Source organism: Stegostoma tigrinum, chromosome 1, assembly GCF_030684315.1.
Source record: "Stegostoma tigrinum isolate sSteTig4 chromosome 1, sSteTig4.hap1, whole genome shotgun sequence".
Lineage (NCBI taxonomy): Eukaryota > Metazoa > Chordata > Chondrichthyes > Orectolobiformes > Stegostomatidae > Stegostoma > Stegostoma tigrinum.
The window spans coordinates 64466900-64484566 of NC_081354.1; the positions used below are offsets into that span (position 1 = coordinate 64466900).

The following is a 17667-nucleotide window of genomic DNA, read 5'->3' on the forward strand; positions in this document are numbered from 1 at the left end:
GTGATTTTAATTTGTGCCTCAATACTGCAATAAAAAATATGAACGTGAGACTTTTGATCCTTCCCAATTTATCTTTCTAGCATAACTTATCTGAGTGATCACAAATTGCCATGACAGTTAGTGCTTGTAAAAATTATAGACCGTGAGATGGTGGGAAATTCGCTGAAGATTCCGCAATGCAGATTTAACTTCCACAATAATTGCCTTTTCTAATCCCAGCTCCTTGGCTTGAACACAATGGCTTAGATTTACGTGTCAGTGAATCCCATGAAAGGATGGTTTGAATCGGTTCGAACTTAAATACAGACCTTTTTTTGATGCAATATGCTTGAACGTAAATTATTGGTACAATTGAACATGTTGGTTCCATTTGGATCAGTATGAATTGACGTTATGCAAGCATGAACTTCAGTTAAGACAGTGGCCCAGATTTTTGAAGTAGACAGGTTGAGTCAGGAAACCTTCCACCTCGGAAGACACACATCAACTTCAAATGTACCCACATGCATTATTGAGGTGGGGATGTGATGCAGTCAGGAGCAGGCTAGAATACCTGCCTGAATTTACTGAGACATTGGTCTAATTTTAGTAATGATATTCAGGTTTTCAACCTTCATACTTCACACACTTTCTGTATTACCTCTGTGCCACTTCAGAACTCCTGTAACATACCCCATTCATATCCACCTTGCCTTTTCTATACAACTTTATTTATCCTCCATTTTGAAAAAGAAAGTATTTGTTTTTGAATCGAACAATCTAATTAAATACACCATACTGATGGAAACACTTGTTCAAAAAAGGCCATTCTTTAAAAAAAAGTTATATCCTCTCAAGTGCTTAGAGATAATGGGAACTGCAGACGCTGGAGAATCCAAGATAACAAAGTGTGAAGCTGGATAAACACAGCAGGCCGAGCAGCATCTCGGGAGCACAAAAGCTGAAGTTTTGGGCGTAAGGGTCTAGGCCCGAAACGTCAGCTTTTGTGCTCCTGAGATGCTGCTTGGCCTGCTGCGTTCATCCTTTCAAGTGCTTAGTCATTTTTAAAGTAAACAGACATTTTACATCACTGACTACATCAATGACAGCTAATCCTTTTGTAATCTCTTAAAACTGTCAGTTCAAATGTCCGTACAGCCTTCTTCTGAGATCAATGTTGTGTACCTTTTGAATCTTAGCCAAGCATTCATAATGGCTACAAGTGTCAGATCAAGCCATTTAATCTCTTAGACAGTAGATTCCGTGGAAATTGCAAAAAAAATGTTTCTTTTTCAGTGATACTCAGTTGCCTGTCAACTTGTATTCAAAAACATTATGCTTGAGCACATTAAACATTTCAGGGCAGATTTATGTTTTTTTTTCCAAACGGAGAACTGCTGAAGCCTTATTTCACTTTCAAAGAGCTCTTGACGTTGACGTCATATCAGATCTTCACGTTCTTATGATTTAAGTGTTTCCTTAAGACTTAAGTTTATGCTAGGACTTCTCCCGATGAAAGGACTTTAATGTATGTCACCGTTTACACCATTCTGTTAAATGTAGTGATCAATTTACCCTTGCAAGACTGCATGCTATGTCAATCACTGGAGTGAAAACACATCTACTTTACACTGCAGTAACTAACTTTTATGAAAATGAAAGAATAGATATTTTCTTTTGTATTTTAAAACCTATTGTTGAAGGAATTTCAAGACCACTGGTCTATTTAGTTTCTTAGGAATATTTATTGCTTAGGACTGTGGTTTTCCCATGATTCATGTCTCTTCCTGAGAGGCTGTGAGCCATTTATTCTTGGAGAAGGAGCCTAAATGGCAGGGGTAAGGGTGGGGGAAATGGGGAATGGGTGGGAGTTGCAAGGGGACGACAAGTGTGGTTTTCGACTGATCAGCCCACAATGGAATCAGCTGGGATAATGTGAACTGCAGATGCTGGAGAATCCAAGGCAAAAAAGTGTGGAACCGGATGAACACACCAGGATAAGCAGCATCTTAGGAGCACAAGAGCTGACGTTTTGGGGCTAGACCCTGATGAAGTGTCTAGGCCCAAAACGTCAGCTTTTGTGCTCCTAACATGCTGCTTGGCCTGCTGTGTTCATCCAGTTCCACACTTTGTTGTCAAGGAACCAGCAGGGGCAGGATTACTGCATGCAGGAGGGCTGCCCGTATCTTTAACCGACCGTTGGCTAAACCTGCTAAGAAATGAGAATAGGACTGGGGTTTCCTAGAACTGAGTTCCACCCTGCAATTTTAGAGGTCTTCTGCATCAGCCGACTCGTTGAAAATCCAGACCAATATCTCCCATCTTCAATAAAATGAGAACTGTTGATGCTGGAATAATGAATCAAAAACAGAAATTGCTGGAGGAACTCTGGTCTGGCAGCATCTGTGGAGAAGGGTCACTTGAATTTTAATGTGATCTCTATTTTTCTTTTCACAGATGCTGCCAGCCCTGCTGAGTTCTTCCAGAAATTTCTGTCTTTGTCTCTCATCTTTAGTTCAGTTATGTTATTTTTGTTACCTTTGTTTCATTATTGTGACTGGAATCTTTCTACAGAAGCTTTAGAAGAGATGGTTGCCTCGAGGCTTGTACTCAAACAATGACTGTGCTTTAATGTGTTCCTATTTGCATCCTGCTCTTGCATGACCCTGTCATTGTGGTGAATGGAAATCCTGAATAGCCAGAGGGTGCGTCAGAACTGCAGCTTTCATGAGCAGCATTACTAGAGAAGACCTCCAGCAAGTTTGTTTATGAAGTACAAATAAAACAAATTATTCATAGATTGGCTGCCTACATAATATAAATCTCTGTGTGTGTACCTAATTTACTTGTAGATTGCTTTTGATTTCCATGATCTTTAATAGATTACAGGTAAAGTTCCGTTGGTCTGGGTGCTCAATCCTGAAAGGAATTTGCATCTTCTGTAAATTTTAAAACCTATATATGAGCCATTAGCCCAGAAGGAGTTGAACTGTCTCCTTAAAATTCTGGTGCTAAGACTTTATGAGCATGATGTAGCTGTCTCATACTTTGAGTAAGGTTTTTTTAAAATTTATGACCTGTCGAATAAGTAATAGTTTTGATTTTCAGGATGTATTGTTGTTAATCTGTTAAATTTGATGATGGAGGCTTTATTCTACGCAGTTTCCGCCAATCGCAGTTTCCGCCAATCACAGTTTCCCATATAACTATTTGGATGTTGCCATTGTCAAATAATTGTAAACTCCCTTGTCAACCACTGAACTTACTTGTCCAGATCTTTCCTTTTCTATTAAAAATTGATTCCTGCCACAAAGCAGAAGTTGATCCTTTAATATAAAAGTAAAGACACACAAGTCATAGACTAGAATCATAGAATCCCTACAGTGTGGAGGCAGGCTGTTCAGCCCATCAAGTCCACACTGACCCTCCAAAGTACATCCCACCCAGACCAACTCTCCACCCTATCCTTGTATCCTGCATTCCCCATGGCTAATCAACCTAGCCTGCACATCCCTGGATGCTACAGGGCATTTTAGCATGGTAATCCACATAACCTGCACGTCTTTGGACTGTGGGAGGAAACCGGAACACTGAGAGAGAAACTCACACCGACACGGTGCGAACGTGCAAATTCCACGCAGACAGTCACCTGAGGGCAGAATCAAACCCAGGTCCCTGGTGCTGTGAGGCCGTAGTGCTAACCACTGAGCCATCATGCTGCCCAAAATTTCAGCTCCCTGGGCTGCTTATACCCTGGTAGGCATAAGGAACACACTTTGTTCCTCTACTTACAGCTGGGCACGACAGTGCCTTCACATTGCCTCTCTCAAATGCAGACTGCGGGACCTTGGCCCCCTGCCTTGTGGCTATTACCATTTTCAGTCATGACTGGGCTCAATCTCAGGGGACAGAATCTTCTACTTCACAGGGGAGGAGCAGAAATGCAATTCACACCATTTGGTGACAATTTTAGTTTTTTGTAAATTCACCAGAATACTTTAGAAGTTGCTTCCAAAGAAGCTATACATTTTCCTTTAAACTCAATACCCTTCGGAAATTTTGCAACTCGAGAAATTCCTGACTGGAGCTCCCTGCCTTGAGAGCAGAAATCCAGCCTAAGAATCTCTCTCACTTCTATGTTCCTTACCATTTCCTCCACCTCTTGCGTTGAAAGACAAGGTGAAAATGCAGTGATGCCTATAATTGCTGCTGACAGTTTCTGTACCTAACTGACTAGTGTAACAAACTAATGGATGTTATGAAATCCATCAAGATGGCCATTGAGAGTTATTTTGCATTCCTCTGACTGAATTTAATACGTTGTTATGCTCCAGAGGCAAAAGAATGGTACACATTGAAAAATCTAAACATTCCTACACTTAAGGCTTGTTGTGTATCACTGCAACAGCCTGGATTTTCCAATGACCAGAAAGTCCTTTGTGCAGTGTAGATGAGAGTACTGCATTGGGACCGTGCAGAATCCCTAACTGGGCAGACTTTGAAAGAATTGAAGATTCCGTTGGGCAGTGCCCCTCTGCATAGAACCCTCCGAAAACATCCATTTCAATCTGAGAACTTGGTAAATTCTGCTGCAGTTTATGCAAATAGTTACCCAGGAAACAGCAAACAGTTAAAGACCTAGTCTGACTTCTGGGTACCTACTAAACTGACTACCCAACTAAACCCACACCCACTGCGTTTTGCTCCAATCTCTTGTAACCCTGGGCACAGTCCCAATACCACTGACCGAAACCCCCAACCCCAAGATTGTCTCCTTCACACCAAAACCTGACATCTTCCTGTACTCCCTTCAGAACCTGATAACACCCACTCCATCTCTCCCTTGGGATCCAACAACCTTGCCCACCCACCCAACTTTCTGCTTGGAACCCAACATTGGCCGTCTCTCTCCCCAGGACCTGATATCCTTTCCCCTCCCGTGACCCAAAACCCATCTCTTCCTGCAGGACCTGACATCCAGCACCGCACCCTTGCCCCACCAACCTTCCCTCAAGCTGAAATCCCATGTCCTTACTGTACCCAATACTCCTGCCCACCTTGACCAAATCCTAACACCCAATCAACTACTTCACACCCTTCCAATCTTATGTCTTGCTACCTGACTTAACTGACTTTGTACCTTACATTTGCCTTACATACTTAACCTTGCACAGGAGCTGTTAAAGCAACTGTCTGTTCTGTTGGATATTTAAATCATAGAATATGCCAAGGGGGCCTGGTTTATCTTCCCCGGCTATTCTACGCCATGAGGTTACAGTTAAAGAGACAGGTTTAAGCTACAGCTCTGCATTTTTGCAGGACCTGCAATTGGAATCTCCTGCAAGAATTGCAGTGCTGTGCCTTAACACAAAAAAGTAAGAGTATAATGGCAATCTTATTTATGATAGCTACCCTTCGGAAAGTCTGGCTCAATACACTAGGTTGGTGAATTTATATCTCTTCCTTTGCCCAACAGTTTGATTCGGACCACTGGCAATTTTCAAATGTAGCTCACCTGGTTCTGATCTATAAATGAAGCAGTTCTCAAATGAATGTCAGATGGTGGGCCTGGCCATCATTGGAAATCTTATTCTGCCTGATGTAATTGAAATGCATTCTGCAGTTAGCAGTCTAACCTATGGTTGTTAAGGGCCATGCTAGTGGCCACTCTGTAAACATACCTCAGATTTTCTCTTCATTTTAAGCAGGAGTGGACCACTGGAGTCCTTGCAGTCTTTGTTCTGAAAACTGTTTTCTTCCGCAAATAATTTTGGGTTCTCTGCATCAGCTTCTGATAAAGCCCTTGCTTTGTACCGCATTTGAAAATTCCTTTGTCCCTGTTATTAGTTACAGCAGCAGGTTTTGGAACATTCGAAGATAGGATGTACATTTCTACAGTCACTGGTTCATTTTGAGTCTTAAAAAGTGAATGTGCTACTCAACAAATAATGCATATTGATTTACAGTAAAAATAGAATTTGCTGTTGCATTGTTCAAACCAATCTTGTTTGAAATTCAAAATTTGTTTCCGATTGTCCTGCTACACCACATCTGACTACTGTAAATGCATCTCCTTAGATTACTCCTTCAATATCAGTTCAAGCATTCCAAAACCATTGCTGTTGAATAATATAATGTTTAGGGGTGGTTGTGAATTGCGAGCCTTCCATTCCATGATCGAAAATCGGGCAAAGCACTAGATGAAAACTGGGAGTGAGTAGGTGTCTCAGCAGGCTCATTGATATCTAGTGTCTTTCTGATTAAATTTGCTATTAGATCAGTAAATGGATCAGTTACTCACCTGCCTCATACAGGCTGAGAAAGTAAGCAGATCAGCCACATTGTGTGTGGGATCCTGTGAAATGATGCTCGGGTCATTTGATCCCTTCGGAAATCTGAGGTGCTTTTATGAAGTGGCCAACAGACTGACCTTTTAAGGACCACTAGTTAGGCTGCTTACTATCCAATGCATTTCAATTACATCAGTCAGTTTATGGTGCCCAAAGGGTTGCCAAGGTTTCGGCCTGACATTTGTTTGTCACCTGTTCATTATATAGATCAGAAACAAGAAAGCAGTTGTTGAAAATTGCCTCAATGCTTGGCTAGTGGCATTACATTGAATGGCCTAACTCGGTGGTCATGTCCTCTTAGAGTCTATTCAAACCGTGCCACCCTTAAATGCCGTTGGCAGTATCTGGATGTATCCTTGGCCCCCACATATCTTGGCCATTCACCCAGCAAGAATGGGTGGCTGTGCCACTGTCAGAACCCAGCTCTGCATCTGAAAAACAGCAGATGTTCACATAATATTTACCTCATGAGGGTTTACTGTTGTTAAGCATGATTAACAAAATGCTTCAGTTGAGTTTATTATGGAAAACTATAGAAAAGCAGCGCATTATTTCAAATAGTGTGAGATTGCAAACTTCAGAGGTACAGAGGGATCTGGGTACCCTGGTACATGATTTACGAGAAGCTAGTATGAAGGTGAAACAGGTTATTAGGAAGACACATGTGAAGGTTGCCATTTCTTGCAAGTGAATTGAAATATAAAAAATAGGGATATTTTTCTGCAAGTGTGCCACATGGCCAGGCCACATGGAGTACTACGTACAATTTTGGTTTCCATGTTTTAAAAAAAATTACAAGTCTGTAAAAAACCACTTCAGATAAGCTTCACTCAACTGACTTCTGGGCTGGGTAGAGGAAGGGGTGAATTGATTGGAACAGTACCCATTGGAGTTTAGAAGAATGAGATGAGATTGAAATAAAAACTGTGTAAGATCCTGAGGGGCTGTTCACTGTGAATGCTAAAAGGATGTTTCCTCTTTTGGGTTGGATTAGAAATAGAGGACATAGGTTAAAAACATGGAATTGTCCATTTAAGATAAAGAGACATGTTTTCTTTCAGAGGGTGGTGAGTCTTTGGGACTCTTCCCCATAGAATAGTAGAGGCCAAGTCATTGGGTTTTTTTAAAAAGGTAGAAGTAGATTCTTAACTAACAAGACAGTTAAAGGTCATTGGGATTAAGTAAAAATGAGAAGTTGTGGCGTCAATCAGATCAGCCACAATATTTCTAAATAGTAGATCAGACTCAAAGGACAGAATGGCCTAATCCTGTTCCTATTCTGTGCATTAGTATCAATCAGTGATGAGCTTTTGTATTTGATGAGCACAACATACTGTACTAATGGAAAGTAATCTGCTTTGGAACTGGAACTTCATTTGATGAGACCTGATTTCAATTTTTGTAATTCAACATTTCAGGGGCCCACAAGGACTATTCGCAAAGGGCACTTCGTAACATTTAAATTATAACATTGTTTTATGTTCATGTTCTTAATTGTGGAAGTAGCAATTGATTTAATGTTGCCACAGGTCACAGTGACTTCATTTATATTTATCCCCTGCCCTCAGACTTTAGTATTGTGTGAGATGATGTTTCAATTTATTCTTCCTTCAGAGCATCACCAAGCTGTTATCCTTTAAGCATAAACATAATGCTCTGATTTCCCTCTTTTATTAGTTCACTGAAACATTTCCTTGGTGTTACTGCTGCTGCTTTAACGTAGAAGATTGGCATTTAGCATGTTCAGTTGTTATTTTTAATGTAACATGGACAAGGGACAAAGTATTAATGAAAAATCATTTGATTGATTTGATTTTGAGTGATAGAGGGCAGTCATTTTATTCACAATTACATAAAAAATGAGATTTTGACAGTTTATTTTGTTGGTCCATTTCACCCATTGCTCAGAGGGATAAACATTCAGATCGCCTTTGTATTTTGTTGAATTTGATGTATCTAACATATCTTCAAGGTTGGAAATCTTACTAAACTTAAACTAGCCATCAGAGTACAAGAAAGAACGTTGACGTGATTGAGAGGATACGGAGTAGAGAAATAGGGTGATTGAGGCGATAGAGTGATTGGACTATATAACTTGTACGTGTTCTTACTGGTAAAACAGAAGTTTAAGAAGTGATTTGGTTGCTGTGTATAGGATTTTAAGAGTCTAGATGCTATTGACCATAACAAGCTGTTAAGTCTTGTCCAAAATCGTGAAATCAGAAAATACCATCTATGCTTATTTAGGGGTAAATTCAAAACCAGCATGTCGAAATATTGGTTGAAAGTTTTCATCAATTAATGAGTTGATACCAGAACTGAAAGTGGGACCTGATTCTACATGGGTGGGTGGTGAGGTTCTGGAAAGCTGGTCAATTAAGAAGCCATTATAAGGATCACTGCTGCCATTCAGAAGTGATGGGCCAATTAGAAGGCTGGTTGATGAGCACCACCAAAGAAAGTGGCTATTGCAGAAGCTACAGAAAGTTGGAGAGGGCAGCGGTGTGCTGAGCTTCCTTCCAAGATGGGATGTTTTTTATTTGTACCATTCGGTGGCCACTTGCTGATCGAGGGGAGAGTTGTCAGACGTTTCATCAGCACGTCAACAGCAACATGGCAGCGGGAACAGTTATTGTTGCAGGAGGGGTTCTTCCATTAACTGTGGAGCAGCCATAAAGGGTGACTGCCTCCAATCCCACATGAACATATTGCCTCACTATCATATTTGCATACATGATATTGGTGCCTGCAACCACGGGTAAAATGCTGCTGAAGCTGGTGAAATGGGCCTTAGTTGTCTAATGAGTGACTGCATCAGTGAGGATTCTGTCACTAGCAATAAACCTTTAGGCTACCCTCCCAGTACTACCTCCTACATGTCACTGTCCCTCCTGATTCCAAGCCCATTCAGATTAATATTTCTCAAAATGGTTGGTTAAACCATAGAGCAAGCTTCCTGGAGAAACAATGCAAGATATTAATAATGACATATTCAAATGCAAATTAAGTATATTTCTATCAAAATATTCTTTCGGGAGACTAATATATTAATAATTTGAAACTTGATAAGTGGAAATGGAAACATGATTGGGATTAAACGGTGACTTTGGTCTTGTGTTCTCAAAGTTTTCCACTATGGGAGGCACATTGGGTCAGTGGTTAGCACTGCCTCGCAGAACCAGGGACCCAGGTTCAATTCCATCCTCGGGTGACCATCTACGAGAAGTTTGCACGTCCTTTCCATGTCTGCATGGGTTTCCTTTTGGGTGCTCTGGTTTTCTCCCACAGCCCAAATATGTGTAGGTTAGGTGGATTGGCTATTCTAAATTGCCCATACTATCTTGGGAAGTGCAGGCTTACTGGGGTAGGATAGCGGGGTGGGTCTCGGTGGGATTTCCTTGGAAGGTCAGTGTGGACCCAATGGAATGAATGGCCTACTTCCACACTGTCGGGATTCTATGAAGAGTGAAATAGGAAAGAACATTTCTGATGATTCATTCCTTCTTTTGTCTTTCGTCCTGTCTCTAGTGATATTTCTTCTTTGCCTCATATATATTCTTGAGGCATCTGACCAAATTTAAATTGCCTATTGGCAATAAGGCCAGAAATTATTACTTTACCCTCTCTGTCCAAGGTGAGGTTCGTTTATTTTTAATTTTCAGTTTTATGCTGTACTTGCTCATTATTGTGGGACAGATTGTACTCCAGTTGTAGATTAGTGTCTTTCTGGTTTATAATGGTTCTTCCTTCAAGCATTATGAGGTAAATACAAGAATGAGATTGTGTGAGTATGTGTGTATGCAATGCTATTAGTTTGAGATTTGGAAATATGAAAATTTATCAGCAAATCACAGCCTATGAATAATCTCCCAGTTAGAGCATAATATATCATTCTTCAATAGAGAGTGTACTTACATTTCCCCACACTGTTCTTCAATAAATATTGGCATTTACACCTTCAGACAATGACTCTGAGATGGTTCTCCCAACTTCAGACTGAATTGGTGTTATTTCATTGTATTGATGGATTAAAAAATAAAATAGTTCAACTGCTAGAAGCATTCACTTGTTCGGATAATAGTATCTGTGTGAAGAGAAATGTAGGATGTGATGGGATAAGCAAGGATTTGGGTGGGTGTAGAATTTCATGTTACTGGTCAATGAGACACTTTCCTGGCTCCATTCCATCTCTGGACAATTTTCCCAGAAGCAGGGAATGACGGGACTTTCAAACTGCAAGTGGTGAGTACTCGTGACCCTGTCGCAAATGCCTGTTTTTAAAAACATATGTTATTTTAGGTTTTAAAACCATTGCCATACCTTACTTACCTTGGAATCCTGCTTCTGCCCCCCTGTTTTGGGTTCTGCAGGTTCGCCCCCACTATCCCTAATCAGCTGGTAAACTGTCTCTCTGTACTAGTTGACTAACGTCAGGAGAAACACACATGGAAGTGATGGTTTCCCACATGGTATGGGGCTCTGCTTCCGATGAGAATCTGATGCTGAGGGAAATCCTGCCTACAGCATAAGTGTTTCAGGTTGACTGAGTACATACACAATTGACTATTACTTCATACTGATGGAACAATGTAATGTTATTACTAATTTTAACATCATTGCAATGCAAGCCATAAAATTAATGTATCATTTAATTATGCCAAATAGTGCAGAGACCCTCTTGAGATTCATCTTCTCAGTTGAAACAGATAATAAAATCTCCGATATTTGCCCTTCAATAAACACATGGGGAGGAATGCACATAGACGATAGCCTAGCTCGTCTAACACTGAGCCTAATGACTTAACTCATCTTGACGGTTGCGGTTTGTTCAATATTTGATAATTGTTGCAGTAGTTATAGTTTTTGTTAAATACTGAATGAAGCACCTACTCTGCTTTTCAAAAAAAAGCTGTCAAGTTTTCATTCTGGTAATTGGTTTTATTCTTTCAAATGACTTTGTTGCATAGGCTTGACAAAGTATGTCACCATTCCGAAAGGCCCAGTTAACTATCAGAGGCTCAGGGATTTGTGACTGCGTTCTGTAATATCGCAGTCTTTTTAGGTAACAGCAATTGACTTCAGTAACTAATTGGCTAAATGCAGTATACTTTAAGAGAACTATAAGGGGGATAATGTGATATTGCAGAGTTGTGTGGTGGCAATATTTTGTTCTTGTATTTCATCAGCTTTCAAGTTTTTCACTTCTTTGTGAGGCTGTCAGTTTTGTCCCTCTACATGAGATATGCTTTTCTGAATGCCCACGTTTCTTGATGCATAACATCCAATTAATCTTCTGCACTTTGTTACAAAGGAGTAAAGATCAGATTGAACTGTAGCCACATATTCCCTAGACAATTGGTAAAAGATTGGCCGGCTCTTCCAGACCTCTTAGCCTGGGTTTTCGGCTCACGTTAAGGTCAGTTTTAAAGTAATGCTAGTATTATAAACAAGTTGAAATATCTAAGCTGATGTTTTTTAAAGAAAGGTCAAAGGGAAGGAGACAAGATAAGTACTCAAAAGAAGATGTGTCTCTGTCAACTGACCATGCTTTCTAAGTAGATTAACTTCTAAACATTTTCTGGAATGGTTTGCATCAATCAGTGATAATGCTGACATATTCAGGCATATATTTCTTGTTGGCTGGTATTTAATTCTAAATGTTTTGATGATTTCAATTTATTTTTTAGAATGGATTCACTCCACTCTATATGGCTGCCCAGGAAAACCACATTGAAGTTGTGAGATTCCTTCTGGAGGTTGGAGCTAACCAGAGCACTGCCACTGAGGTATGTTACTGTACACTGATGATTAATTGTACAATAAGAAATGACCGTGAGACTGTGTTACCAATATGAACATTAAATGTTGGAAGCCTTCCCTCCCAGTCATTGATGGTTTTTATTGGTGATGGTTTACAAAAACATGAAGTATTATGGGTATAGAATTTTCTGTCAGAATACTGATGAGACTAATGGTGTTCCCTGATTTATTGATGCCCTTTCCATAGAGCAGTAAACATTGTTTATTTGGATTTTAGTAAAGCCTTCAACAAGGTTTTGCATGAAAGACTAATTAATAAAGTTAGGTCATGTGGGATTCAGGGTGAGCTTGCCAATTTCATACACAATTGGCTTAATGACAGGAAACAGTGTGTGGTGGTGGTGGTGGATGGTAGCTTTTTGGCGGCCAGTAAGCAGCAATGCTCCACAGGGACTGGTTCTGGGTCCTCTTTTGGTTGTCATTTATATAAGTGATTTGGATGAGAATATAGAAGGCATGATTAGTAACTTTTGCAGAGGACACTAAAATTGATGGCATTGTAGGCAGTGAAGAAGGTCAAGTAGATCAGTGGGCTGAAAAATGACAGGTGGAGTTCAGTCTGAACAAATGCAAGGTATTGCATTTTGGTACAACGAACAAGGGTAGGGCTTGTACAATTAATACTAGGGCCCTGGGTAGTGCTGTAGAACAGAGGGACCGAGGGGTTCAGGTACATAATTCTTTGAAATTTGTGTTGTAGGTCAGCAAGGTGATTAAAAAGGTGCTTGGCACATTTGCTGTCATTGCTCAATCCTTTGAGAACGGGAGTTGGGAAGTCATGTTGAGGTTGTACAGGACATTGATGAGGCCTCTTCTGGAGTACTATGTTTAGTTCTGGTTGCCCAGTTATAGGAAAGATATTATCAAGCTGGACAGGGTTCAGAAGAGATTTATAGGATGTTGCTCGGTATGGAAGGTTTGAATTATAAAGAAAGGCTGGATAGGCTGGGAATCTTTTCACAGCAGTGTGGGCGGTTGAGAGGCGACCTTATAGAAGTTGATAAAATAATCAGTGATATAGATAGAGTTAATGGTAGTTGTCTTGCCCGCAAGATGGGGAATTTCAAGACTAGGGGGTGCATTTTTAAGCTGAGAGAGATTTTAAAAAGACAAGAGAGGCAATTTCTTTTACACAGAGAGTGGTTCATGTGTGGAATGAACTTCCTGCGGAAGTGATGGATGTGGGTACAATTATCATTTAAAAGACATTTGGACAAGTACGTGAATAGGAAAGGGTTGGAGGGATATGGGCCAGAAGCAAGGCAGGTGAGGGACTAGTTTAGTTTCGGATTATATTCGGCATGGATTGGTTGGACCGAGGTGTCTCCTTCTGTGCTGTATGACTCTATACAGTCCTACAAAAATGTCCCTTCTACTATCTATCCAATTTTCTTTTAAAAGCCACAACTGAATCTGCTGGCACCACCCTTTTAGGCAACACTGTCCAGATTTTGAAAAGTTGCTGCGTGACAAAAAGTTATTTTCATCTATCACCCTCAGCTTGTTTTCATCCAGTGATTCTTTACCTGTTTGCCAATGGGAACAGTTTGTCATTATTTTGTGGAGACCCTCAAAATTTTAAATTTATCTGTGAAAATTTCTCTTCTCCAATGAGTAAAATCTGAGCATCGTCAATATATCCATGTAATTCCTGCATAAATACCAACCCTTTCCCTAGCTACCATTAGTTCTGGACCTGAAATGTTAACTCTGATTTTTCTCCACAGATGCTGCCAGACCTGATGAGCTTTTCCAGCAAATTCTGTTTTTGTTCTGATTTCCAGCAGTTTTTTTTGTTTTTTGTTTAATTTTTTTGTCATGAAATTTATTCCCCTCCTTCCTGCCACCATTCCCATATGATCTGCATCCTTTCTATCTTTTAAGTGTTTTATAAATAAATATTGTGAACGACTGTTACTGCAGTATTAATTAGGGTTTATGTTGAGGAGCTTTGAGATCTTAGACCCGGGATAAACATGTTTTGCCTCTTATTGATAGGGAATGCGAATGAAAGCAAAAGAGAGAAACTGAAATTGAAAAATAAACTGTTTTTCCTGTCATTCATTTCTATGTTTTGTAAAAAGTAATCTAAGTTGTGAAGGAGAGAGTTCAATTATCTCACATAAAGCAGCTCCTAAAAGCCTTTAGGGTATGAAATTCAATGAGTTTTGTTCAATGAAATGAATCATTTCATGTAAATTTCTGTTTGGAGGACCAGTAAATTGACAGTGCTTTCCAAATGTGACTTGTGGTAGGTCCTCTTAGACCACTGAACCTATTAGTTATTTAATCTCATTTCCACGTAGCAAGTTAGACAGGTTAATGTGTGCTGTAGGCTAATATCTCAGTCTTTAACATATTGTAATTGCTGTAATGTTTAAATGTTAGCAAGTCATACCATCATACATCAACAAACTAAATACAAGAGAAGCAGAAGGCCCCTATTTGCAATCAAAATTCACATCCTGCATTAACGAAAATGCATAATGTGCCTGAATCCAGCATGAAGTACGTAGGTAATGGGAAATCTTTCAAGAAATTTGACATAATTTTACACCAGCTATATCAAGCATAAAAACCAAAAACCTCGGTTATATATGGCTAACAAAGTATTGTATAATATTAATATTAATTGGGGAAGGGCAGAGATTTTGATCTGACTCCATAAATGGAAAGAAATGGAGTGTATTCCTTTTACATTCTCTTCCTAATATCTGCAATATCCAGGGAATTTGATGCATTTAAGCGTGGATGGTTCAAGTTTTCTGTATCAAAGTTCTGAGGTGGGGCTTGGGATGGGGTGAGCTAGGAAGGAGATTTACTATCTTATATGAGTTATGAGAAAGTGGAGCCCATTTTACTTGATCGAAGAAACTTAAGGAAAAATTTGATGCAAAGGGATAACAGTACAGAAAATGTTAATGCAGAATGTGAATTTTGATTGCAAATAGAGGCCTTCTGCTTCTCTCATATTTACTTTGATAAAACAAATTCAGTGTATTCTTAACTAGATGGTATAAATTTAGCACATTGTCATCGGAATGAAAGGAGAGATTCAGAGTATATTTCGCACAAAGATTCCTCAGGCCACGGATATGTATTGGAAGGAACTGTGTTGCATGTAAATTCACAATTCTCTTTTGTCAAAAGAAGTTATATTTTAAGAAAAAAGATGTTCAAAAGGGTATGGAGAAAGTACAGGGAAATGGGACTATGTGAGTTGATGTTTCAGAGAGATACTGCAGGTGCAATTGGCTAATTGCTTCATTCTGTACTGTAAAATCCTGATTCTGTTACAGATACCCTCGGGACTGAAACCTACAGGCACCATCTGTACTTGCCCCTAGGTTATGGTGAACCAATATGGGTTAGAATTTTAATAAGGTACAAACGTAGACAAACATGCTGTAGGCTTCCTATCAATCAGCTAGATAAATGGTAAATAACCTTGATATTTGAAGATTCAGTCAAGATAGGCATTTTTGGTAAATGTTAAATGGAAACTTTGTACAAAATAGGCCTTCTGTTTCTCTTTATTTTGTTTGTTAATTAGTGGGTGATTGGTGTTTGTTATGGGCATTTGCACTAGAAATGGCAGTAAATACAATTTAAATATTTCTATCTTATGTTTCACCTAAATGTTTGAAATGCTGTCTGGTTTCAGGAGCTGCTTGCAGATTCAATGGAGAAAGATGTCAGCTGCATAGAATTTCAGGAGTGCTGAATTGTTAGAGAGATAAGAATGTACAGATTATGAACATTTGACAGGACATAGTGTGATTTTAACAATTGGAAGCATTTCCCACTTGACTGCCCAAAGTGTCAAAGGAGAAGTTGAATTGGCTGCATGCAAAATATTTGTTCTTTCCTTGGGCAGACATCCCACCTTGTAGAGCTGCTGGCCTTTTCTGTAGCCATGGGACTACCACTTGAAGCTATGGCCACTGCTGGGGCTACAAACAGTACCTCAAATCTAAAACCTGGAGTACAAGATCAGGTATGGCGAATCTCCTGGCAGGAAAGGGAGCTGAGGTCCAGAGGAGGTGCCAGTTCTGGCTGGGTATATTCTGGGAGATGCTGGTGCAAGACACATCACAGAATCACATCAGTGATTTAAAAGAGTTTCAGTTGTGAGAATTTCTTAGCATGAAATTGGCTAATATTGTACTGCACTTGTAATAGTGTCACGTGCAGAAATAGCTGTATCACCCATCTGACCAACTGTACTAATAGGTCTCATTCAATGTAAAAATCAACACCGCAACATTGATCCAATGGGCCAACAGACCAAGTAATTAGGGGAAACATGTTCCCAACATGTAACCTGTCGTGTCCTATTAGAATTTTGTCTGTTTCAATAAGATGAACCCACATTCTACTCAGCTCTGGTGAGTAAAGACCTAGCCTGTTTAGTCATTCTCAATAACCAACACCTTCATCCCAGGAATCAACCTAGTGAGTCTCTGTTGAATTACCTCCAACGCCACTATATCCTTCCTTAAAACCGTGGACCAAACTGGACACATCCACTAGGTACAGCCGCACTATCACCATGCACTGTTGAGACATGATTTCCCTATTTTAAAACTCCAATACCCCAAGCAATGAAAGTCAAAAATCAGTTTGCCACCTTAAATTGCTTGCTGCACTTGCATACTAACCTTTTTGTTTTTTTTCCTCAATAACACATTCATCCCACTTTACACCTTTTTGAAGTCTCTACTCATTTGATTAATAGTCGCCCTTTTGATTCTTACAATCAAAATGCATGACCTCACACTTTGTTATCTTCAACACAGCGTGGGTTTCCCCCCCAACTCACCTTAATCAGTCTATGTCCCTGTTCAGATTGCTTATATCCTCAACAAAATATGTACTCTCTCCTTTTTTTATCATTAGCAAATTTGGAGACATTACACTCTGTCCTTGCCTCCAAGTCATGAATATAGAGAGTTAATAATTGAGATCCTTGAACCGAACTTGAGAGGAAGTTAGCTAGCTATGTAAAAATGGATAGCAGTGTTTTCTACAGGCTTTAAAAAGAGTGATTAAAGTGAGAATTGGTTCTCGAGATAGTGAGAATAGGGAATTAATGTTAAATAATAAGAACATGACACATGAAATGAACAATATGCTGTGTCTTCACTACACAGGATATATGAACCAATCCCAGTAAAAGCTAAAAGTCAGGAGATGGGAGGAAGATAGGAATTTAATGAAATTATAATCACTGGGGATGTCATGCTGACCAACTGATGGAGCTGCTGGCTCCAAATCCTCAGGCCCTTGTTGATTTCATCCTTAGGTCTTAAAAGCATTTGCTAATGAGATGGTAGATGCAGTGTGGTTAAATGTTTGACATTTGCTAGACTCTGGAAAGGTTCAATCAATCTGAAAAAAAGGAAATGTAACTCCTCCATTTGAAAAGGAAGAAGACAGAAAACAAGAAACTATAGGATAATTAGCTTGGTATGTCACGGGCAAGGTATTAAATGCTTCCAGTAAGGACATTACAGCT

The 17667-nt window shown here is 39.7% G+C and overlaps 1 protein-coding gene across 7 annotated transcripts in view; it reads left to right on the forward strand.

The window, feature by feature from the left end:
• ank2b (ankyrin 2b, neuronal) overlaps positions 1 to 17667 on the forward strand; it is a 794414-nt gene that overhangs the window by 567589 nt on the left and 209158 nt on the right. For all 7 annotated transcript variants that reach the window (XM_059645900.1, XM_059645896.1, XM_059645912.1 and 4 more), the window contains one exon: positions 12017 to 12115. In XM_059645900.1, coding sequence (XP_059501883.1) covers positions 12017 to 12115 — 99 coding nt within the window. The remainder of the gene's footprint in view (positions 1 to 12016; positions 12116 to 17667) is intronic.